This window comes from Cylas formicarius, unplaced genomic scaffold (genome assembly GCF_029955315.1).
Source record: "Cylas formicarius isolate icCylForm1 unplaced genomic scaffold, icCylForm1.1 PGA_scaffold_1__22_contigs__length_36826433, whole genome shotgun sequence".
Classification (NCBI taxonomy): domain Eukaryota; kingdom Metazoa; phylum Arthropoda; class Insecta; order Coleoptera; family Brentidae; genus Cylas; species Cylas formicarius.
Genome location: NW_026844264.1, coordinates 32,839,017 through 32,849,276, shown reverse-complemented (window position 1 = coordinate 32,849,276; position 10,260 = coordinate 32,839,017). Strand labels below are relative to the sequence as shown.

The 10,260-nt window shown below is 35.5% G+C and overlaps 1 protein-coding gene across 1 annotated transcript in view; it reads left to right on the top strand.

Moving 5' to 3' along the window:
- Window positions 1-202: 202 nt before the first annotated feature.
- Window positions 203-10,260, top strand: part of LOC132696209 (LIM/homeobox protein Lhx3) — a 58,157-nt gene continuing 48,099 nt past the window's right edge. The window contains exons 1-2 of the mRNA XM_060660919.1: window positions 203-394; window positions 2,832-2,998. Of these exons, the coding sequence (XP_060516902.1) occupies window positions 2,854-2,998 (145 nt within the window). The 5' untranslated portion in view covers window positions 203-394; window positions 2,832-2,853. The remainder of the gene's footprint in view (window positions 395-2,831; window positions 2,999-10,260) is intronic.

The following is a 10,260-nucleotide window of genomic DNA, read 5'->3' as shown; positions in this document are numbered from 1 at the left end:
TGTAGTGTTTCAAAGGAACGCGGTGTGTATCGACAATGACTCCTGAAACTGCCTGAAAGGCCGCTGAAGCGGGCCCTTTTTTTCTGTGGGAGGATCCGGCGGGTACGCGCCGACGCCCGACGTCCTTATTGACGTCACACTCTATTATCCGGAGTCGGTTTAATAATGGCGGCCCAGTAGAGGGGGACGAACCCTACGCGGAGGCAGTGAATCTGGGGAGAAACGTCGGGGTGAACACTTTTAGTGAAATTAAAGAGGCCCCGGGCAAATTGAAAAATATAACCCGGCCGATGGGGACGACGTTCGGATAACCGCGCGCGTTTTCGCCCAGTGATTTCGTCCGGTCGCGGTTTTCCAACTCGAAATGATGACGCCTATTACGGAAAAATCAAAGGTACAGTTCGTTTTCTGTATGTTATCTTTCGCCTCGTATACGTCACTGTGTCAACCAAAACTAACCAAAACGCTTTTATGTGGCACCGTCACTCTATATTACTTTCAAACCCGCAAGTTTTTTTCATACAGGTTGTCCCTGAAGTACTAAAAGTGGCAAAGTTGTCAATAAATTCAAATAAAAAAAAAATTCAATTCTTCAATTTTTCAAAAATAATTAAGAAACTTCCCGTGGAAGTGCAAAATTTGCGAGAACTTCCAAGGTCGTCCCGTATACGTCACTGTCTCAACCAACTTGCCGAACACGCAGGTTTTTTCGTACAGGTTGTCCCTGAAGTGCTAAAAGTTGTCAGTAAATTGGAAAACAATTATGTAAGTTTTACAAACAGTTAATATATTTTTTTATTTTTCTTCTTTCAATTTTTTTCTTCCTCGCGGGGGGTATTCGTTTACGGAAAAATAATTAAAAAACTTTCCGTGGAAGCGCAAAATTTTCAAGCACTTCCAATGTCTAGCGAAATTATGGAAAAAAACGTTTATAACTTGAAACGCTGATATTGATTATTGAAAAATCAAAGCTACCGTTGATTGTTTGTTACTGTTTGCTACCATCTAAAATTACTGTCGTACTATACCAGGTGTCCCTGAAGTGTTAAAATCATCATCAAAATAGTATCAATGTTCGAAAAAAAATGGGCGGTCGGTGTCTGAAAGTTTTACAAATAATTCATATGTTTTCTCCTCGTTTTTTTATTTTTTCTCTACTCATGGGCTGTGTTTCTAGAAAAAAAATTGAGAAATTTTCGCCTGAAGTTCAAAATTTACGAAAATTTCCAAGATCTCTCTGTTTGTGACCGTTTGCTAACGTCTAAAATTACTTGCATACTATACAGGTTGTCCCTGAAGTTTTCAAGTATCAACGTTGTACGTATTATTTAGTAAAGTCGAGTCAGAATGGGCGGTTTCTGAAACTGCTACAAATAATTCACAAGCTTTTTCCTCTTTTCTTCTTTTTTTTTATTTGTGGGGAGTATTTTACAAAACAAAAATGAGAAACTATCCGCGGAAGTCCAAAATTTAATAAAACTTCCTGGAAATACTGACATTAATTATCGAAAAATCAAGAGTATAGTTACTAAACACTAACGACACACACTGTGCATTTTGTCGGTATTCTAATTATTGTTAGAAATAAGTAGAAAGAAAGTTTGGTGGAGATTTATCATTCTCCTAGTGGTAAATTAGAATTTTTTCATGGTAAGTTACTATAAGTTATAGAAATGTTGATAATTCACAAAAAACCTTATAGAGTACACAAAAATTAATAAAATGTTCCTACTTTGATTTAGCAAATATGTATTCTAATTTTTCATGTGATACTTTTGTTATTGACAATAAAATATCAGACCACAGATCGATCTCATGTTTAATAAACTCTGTCGATAATATAATTGCAACTTAACTAGGTCATAAGGTCTTTTTACTCGAGGGCTGACAAATTTTCCGGGGAAGTTCAAAATTTAGGAAAACTTCCAAGATCTCGTAAAAAGACGTTTACACCTAAAACACTGACATGAATTGCTGAAAAATCAAGGATACAGTAGATTGCCTGTTTGATTGATTGATTGATGATTTTCTATGGCGCCGTATCAAAGTTCTGTGTAATATATACTTATTATTCAGTAAAGTCAAGTCAAAATTTAGTGCTGCTAGCCTATTTTCATTCACATACAGCTTGAAAACGCCCATGTCTATTGCATCAACACTCTAAAAACCCTATCTTACTCGAGCGCCATTGAAATTCGGAAATTCTTAAATTTTAAAGACAAAAGGTTATTGAACCGGAATTGAGTATTGACTTCAAACATTAACCTAAAAAGTGTCAATTCTTTTTTAGATTTGACCATAGGAATAAGAATTTATGGGGTAATTAGACAAAAAAATATAGATAAATCTTAGAAATTGACATGACAGGTTACTGGCATTTAGCTCCGAATGACAAATTATATCGCTGCTCCGGCAGAACTGCAAAAAGTATAACTTTTCAGAATTTATCCGTAAAACTTTGCATGCATAATAGCGAAAATTTTTATTAGTATTTATATTTAAGGATTAATGATGAACTTAACTCGATTTCCCACAATTTTGCACTTACGTAATATGTTCATGATCATACAATTAATACAAACATTTCATGATTAGATTATTAAATAATCACCAAAGAGAACAAACTATACACACATATTAATGATGCCTTCTCAATTTTAATTGTCTTGGGCTATAACAGCGAACGTCATCAGATTGTCGTAACGTTTACCTACAAGTCTCGTTACTACAGTTTTATATCAAACGATTTAAAGTATTTTGGTTGTACAGCATATCTTTGACCTGTTTGATATAAATACAAATGAAATAATAACAAGAATATCCGATCGCAGGATAACTGATGTCAATGTCGAAATGTCAATTTTGGACCAGACGAGGACGACGTTGCCACATATTCCCGTGTTGCCTCCGCCGGGTCTGATGACTCCGCATTCGGTGGAAGGTCCGCCAAACTCGGAGGTTTTGCTGGCGCTCCTCGCAAGGAACAAGACGCTGGAAGGTGAGTCGAGTATCAATTTAACTTTATTTATTGTTTATAAATGTGATGCTCTATATACTTCCGAACTTGTATCCATTACTTTGGAGGTCTTTGGTCTTTGGTCGATCTTTCGTAATATTTTCACATAATAATTAATTTTTTAGCAAAATATATACCGGGTGACACAAGAAAGTGAGAACACACTATAACTTTTGAACGGCTTGAGATAGCGATTTGATATTTGGAAGGGCTAATATAGGATGAATGTAATTTTTTTTTGACAATATGTAGTCAATGATTGCACTTCCGGTTTAAGAGAAAAAGAATTTTAAATGGAAAACCTATATTTTTTTGCATTTTTGGATTCAGGAGATCATTCTATGTATATTTTTGTTTGTTTTTTTAATTTTTATTTAATTTATGAAAATTGTTTCTAGGAGGCTGTGACCATCATAAATACTGTTTAGTGGGTCACCTGATAATGAACAAATTGTAAATGAAACTTTAACCTAGTTTTTCCAAATAGCACCCTAGTGGGAATAAAAAGTTTGCAACATTTTGAGACCAAAATTTTCAAAATCCGTTAAAAAATAAGCTCACAGGATGAAAAAAAAACAGATAAGTCAATGCATTGTTATAAAAACAAAATAGGTGGCTTTGCTTCTATTCATTATAAGTCGGTAAGATTAAAAATGCAAAAGAAACTCTCAATTAGCTTTTGCAGCGGAATGGAAAAAGATGAAAATTCAAGGGAGACTTTCTTCTTCGATTAGAATTGTTTATTGAAAGAGTTTTATTATGGTACAGAGTTGATGTGCTTTTGGAATACGGGGATACAGCCAAAAACTAACGTAAGGATTGTATGTATACGTACGTCATAAGCTACAAGCACAGAAGAACAAAAGAATAGAAATATATATATTTTTTCAAATCTGTTTTCGGGTTAATTCAACACAATATTTCGAAAATCTGTTAGAAAATAAAACCTCAACAATGTCGGCAAAATCGATTTGAAAGTGGTATCATGTCGATTATTTCGTGGATTTTTGATTTTGAATTCCAGGTTTCTAAAGAAAGAATGCGCAGGAAGGCGACGTCCTGGCTAGCGGGCCTGTCGAGAGTTTTTGCTGCATTTCCCGTATATCAGAAACGTATCCACTACCAGATTTTTTAATCATACGGACCTAAGTTGCTTTTCTTTTTAAGTATTTACTTATCTGGTTTTAAAAAGTTTGTGTTCCCACTAGCATGCTACTTGAAACAAAAAGGTTATCCTAAAAAATAAAAAGTTCAATGAATTAAATGCTATTTGCCATTAGACAAGTAAAGAAAAGCTTCATTTACATGATAAATAGTATTTATACACTTAATTTTCAAAAATTAAATGAAAAAATAAAAAAAATTGAAAAACCGGCCTATTCTACGAATTTTTTTCTGAATCCAAAAATAGGTTGTGTCGTTTAAAATTCGAAAGTTACTCTCGAATGAGCCGGAAACATACCTTAAAAATTGATATTAGGAACGTCAGTCCGAAAGAAAAACACATAATTTGCATATCTAATCACTAGTTTTGAACCGGCATGTTGAAATTTGCGTATACCGTAGATCCGGGGTGGACTAGAAATTTGTAGCCCTTGTATCCCGTACTAACCATGGCACCACAGACGTCATTTCAGATAAGACTAATGAATCGCTAAGTAAAGATTTGAGGAGTCTATAGCAAATTTGTCTACGTTGCCTGAGAAAACTACAGAAGAGTTTTTGGTGCAAAATAGACACTAAAATATTTGTAATCCCACAATTACGTATTAAATATTGAAGGTGAGCCAATACACTCTAAATACAAAACAAAAACTCAACGCAGAAAAGAAAATGAATGTGACGTATCTAAAAGAAACTCGGACAATTGGATATGGAGGAAAAACGAGAACTCGAAAAGAAGTTTTTAATTTGTTTAACGCAAAATATCCAGAATGATCTCCAGATATTACCCCATCGGGGATATTCAAAATCAAAAGTGACGAAATAAAAAACCAAAATTTAGATAATTTAAAATTAAGAATAATGTCTGAAACATTTTTTCTATAAATTTTCTCTCAATTTTGTTCACTGTCGATCGGTTTTCTTCACCGGAAAAAGTATTCCATTTGGAAAATGTAGAAATGCAATATAAAACCCGTAAGGAAAATAAAAGAAGACTTTGGCCGTACCCAACATAATAAGCCTAAAATATTTTTGACGTCATTTTTAGCCGTATCCTTGTAAGGAAAATATTGTTAAATGGTCATTTTCCTTTTTCACCCTGTATCTACGTAAGGTAAGGTAAACTTGAAGAGAAAACAAACGAGCATGGCATACACCAGAAACAGCGGCAAGTTTTCTATTTTTAAGTTCTTTTATGACGAAAGATCTTTTTCTCTTGATTTCAAGAATATATAGATCGTTGATATTTGAATAAGCCGTTCTTGAATCATGTAAGTTAACTAAATAGATGTTGATCAAGTTGGCCAGGCGTTCAGTATGACATATTGTGTCGCACTATTTTAAATTGAAACATTAAGTTAGGAAAACTTTATTGCTTCTTCTTCTTCCTCTTTTAGACGGCGTATCGCCTGTTTAGTTCCGGTTTCCTCCTCGTCTAAGCAACTCTTGCGACGTTGACTGTCAACTATCTCGCCAACGTTTAGGTGGTCGTCCAGTAGGTCTTCTGCCATGGGGTACGTTGTTGCGAATTATTATGGCCATTCTGTCGGGGCCCGTTCTACTGACATGCTGGTTCCATTCTCTCCTTCTCTGCCTTACCCATCTGACAACGTCATTTGTTTGGCACTTTTCTCTTATGTCAACATTTCTCTGTCTGTCCCCCAATGTGTATCCAGTTATCATTCTTAAGGTCTTCATTTCAGTAGTTCGTAGGATTCTCTTTGTTACTGATGTTTCAGCTCTGGTTTCCGCACCATATGTCATCACCGGTCGTACGCAGGTTTTGTATATTCTTGACTTACATTCTGCACTCAAATGTTTGTTTTTCCATATGGGATATTTAAGATGTCCTGATATTGCGGCAGCCTTGTTGGTTTGTTTCCTTACTTCTTCTTCCAGGAATCCAGAGCTGGTAATTTTGCATCCCAGGTATTCGAGTGACATTATCTGATCAATAGTTTTGTTTTTTATTACCAATTTGCACCGCAGAGGCTCCTTTGCAATGGTCATGCATTTGGTCTTATTTGTGGAAATTTGCATGTTAAGTTTTTCTGTTTGTCTGTTAAAAGCTTGTAGCATTCTTTGGAGGTCGTCCCCTGACTCTGCAATAAGTACTGCGTCATCGCCATAGCATAATATGTTTACTTTATGTATTCCCATTCGATATGCTAATCCAGTATTCTTAACGGTTTTTATTAATTGGTCCATGATTGTGTTCAATAGCAGAGGGCTGAGACTGCCGTCCTGGCGAATACCAGTTGAAGCTCGGAGATGCTGCGTTAAGGTAAAGTTTCTTCTTATTTGGGTTGTTGTCCTTGATAAGTTCTGTGAGTCCTTTCGAGACATTACTGCTTTCCAAGATCGTGATAATGTCTTTTAGTTGGACTCTTTCAAAGGGATTTTTTAAATCTATATCTATAGGCTGGAGAGTTATATTCCAAAGATTTTTCAGCCAGTTGCCTGAGTATGAATAATGCATCGGTAGTGGAGCGGTTTCTTCGGAATCCTTGTTGTTCCTCGCTTATTGGCACTGTTGAGGAGATTTTATCCGCAATGATCCTAGTCAAAAGTTTTAGCGAGGTGCTCAGTAATGTTATCCCTCGATAGTTTGCTGGGTCTGTTTTATCTCCCTTTTTAAAAATGGGTATTGTTATACTTTGTTTCCATTCCTCTGGTATTTTCTTATATTGTTATATATTGTTAAACAGTTTTGTATATTCCTCTATGATAGCCGTGCCCGCGTTTGTTATTGGCTCGTTTAGTATTTTATCTTGATTACTACTTTATTGTCTGTTCTACTTGCTTGTAGGTAATTTGCGCGTGATCTCCTGTATTATCTCTTTGGCTTGTCCCTTGTGCTTTCATTGGTTCATCTGTTTCTGCGTATAGGTCTCTGAAATATTTTTCCCAAGTATCTTCTGCAATTGTTCTTAATTGTATTGTTTCATTTGTTTCGCGTTTCAGACCCCTCAACATCTTCCAAATACTTTTTTGGTGCTCCGTATATATCCGCCTCCATTGCGTTACTAAATCGCTGCCAATATTCTTCTTTAGTTTCTCGTACTCTGTTATTAGTCCTGTTCCTTATTTCGGTGTAGATATTTCGGTTCTCCGGTGTTGGAGATTTCTTGTATTGTAAGTATTTTTCCTTCTTTTCCCTTGTAATATTCTTGACTTCTAATGTAAACCAGGGTTTAATGTTACCTATTCGTATCTTTCCTAGCACAAGTTTGTATATATATATATATATATATATATATATATATATATATATATATATATATATATATATATATATATATATATATATATATATATATATATATATATATATATATATATATATATATATATATATATATATATATATATATATATATATATATATATATATATATATATATATATATATATATATATATATATATATATATATATATATATATATATATATATATATATATATATATATATATATATATATATATATATATATATATATATATATATATATAAAATGGATAGGTACCGACAGACCTGTAAGATGGCCTCCAAGACATCTAAATGTATCAGTTTTAGATCTCTTTTTATGGAAATATATGTAAAATGCAGTATATGAGGAAAAGGAATAATTATTTTAAATGCCATAAAAAAAAAAGAAAAATGCGGGTTTTGCATTCGAGAAAATGGTCTCCAATTTGAACAACAGCTTTAGGTATAATATTATGTTAATATTCTTTAAATGTAATGTTATCGTATCAACTAATGTAATAAGGAACTGTAATAAGTTAAAAATTATTACAGTTCGTAACTTATAAAACACATTTAAATAATTGAATTTTAAAGTATTGAGTTTCTTGTAAGTTAATAATTGTAGCATATTGTTCTTAATTATCATTAAAAAAATTAAATTTTGAGCTTAATTTTCTAAACGACTTTATATAATTTATATGTCTGAAAAGCTTAAGTGATTTCCAATTATAATAAAAAATAATATACACGATGTTTGATTTAAAGAAAGATATTCTTGCTTCATAACTAAAAAACGGACAAATCAGGTGCATAACAAACTACGCCACTGGATTCTATAGAAAAAATCCTACACGAACGTTTTTTAAACTCTTGAATGACTTATAAGACAACGGAGACACGGGGGTGGTCCTAAAATCGATGGTCTTGGATGTCACAACGTATCTCAAAATCCAAGAGCGCCGTGATAATTTTATTGATGCCATCTTTAATTTCACAAAAAAGTAGCACAGTGTTCCGTAAATAGGAAACCCAGTACATCTTTTTATACTGCACACCCTGTGTATACGGAATTCTTTCCCCAGACATTTTATGACTTATGGCGACCCGACGGGAACGCGGCTTTTAAGTTCGCTCAAGCACCGAGTTAACCGAAAGGAACATCGCTCGTAATCAAATTACGCCGCGGGTATCGCCCCCCTCCCAGCTCCCTTCGCCGCGTCGTCGTCCTTTTTCCTCCAGATTCCTCGGATTAAACATCGTAGCGTAGATTTCCCATGTGAGAGGCCGGGGGCGGCGTCGCCGACCGCCCCCGCGGACGTAACCAGAGTCGGGGAACACGTGGCCCGAAGCCCGGGTCCACGTGGCCGAGCGCGTGCCCCAAAAAGCCTCCGGGAGGGGGGCGCGACGTCTCCGACCACTTTGCCACCGTGTAATTACGGGCTTTGACACGGGATCCGATCTAACTTTTTCCGATGAGGTTTTAATATGATAATGTCTCCGCGAAGCCCCCGTTCGCACGCCTATTAGGTTCGTTGTGGGGCGAACGTGGCCCCAAGTACGGCCGCTCTCTGAAAATCTTGTATAAAATAATAAATAAAAAAATTAAAAAATAATAAAAACTTTTGTATAAAATAATCTTAAAACAAGCGAATCCGTATTTAATAAAAAAGCATTTTTTGAATGAAGCATCAAGTTTTCTTATTATTATGAAATACCAACCAGACACACACGGCTTTCTCATAAACTATATTTTTCGTATTGTTTTGTGGTTCGTAAATAAACAAAGAAGACGGTTTTCCGACGCACGGGCACGCGCGAAACAGGCAAACTTCTAACGAGTGTCCTTGCGATTTATTTATGGTCATCGCAAATGCCAAACGTACTGGAAATTGTAAGCATCGCATAAAATCGAATGGTAAATCCGTTGGAATCATCAGGACATCCTTTCCTTTGTATTTTCCTTTTATGATTTATCAGCTTTTTCACAGCAAGTCTTGTTCCATTGCACAGTCGAGGTTGATTTATGTTGCTCAGCATGATGACAACTGATCCTACTTTTACCTGATGACAACTGATCCTACTTTTACCTGCTAATCCAGGCAATTCCAGTGAATTAAAAAACCCCGTGGGATAGTTGACTACGTCATCCATCCTGGTTCAAAAGTATCTCTACTGATTTGAAGGAAACCAACTGTCCTGGAAGAAAATTCTGAATGGTCGCATTGAGATCCTCGACATCTTTATTTTTTGCCTCCAATATTGCTCGTTCACCCAGCTAATTTTGCGCTATATCTGGGAAGACAGGCTGAATAAGTTCCGCTTTTGAATCTGTGATGTGACAAAAATCTGTGGGTAATGGGATGAATCCGGTCGAGGTGTCCACTGCAACTCTATTATTTCCAATGTCTAACAAATTCGATGATTTTAAGCAATCATTTAGTTCATCAGCAACAGTTGAAGAGTCTGATGAAAACCACCTGACCACGAAAAATATTTTGGTTGTCACGATGATCCTTCAACGTTCTGTCCGGTGCCTATAGTGACCTCTTATGCGCCATCGTGCATTCGTCCCAAACAGTCAATTTGCGTACCCGTCGGATCTTGGCCATTGCGCTATTTGTTGCTATGTTGCAAGTTGGTGTTTCTTCTAGCAGATTCGCAGTTATTCCAAATGAAGTCAACGCTAGAGCAACATCATTTCGCGATATGATCATCGCCAAAAGCGATGAAATTAAGGACGTTTGGCCGGTTCGTCCGGGAGCAAGGGAATAAATTCCATCAGATCCACTGTTCATACCGTCTATCAAAGTTGTGTACGCAAATCTTTG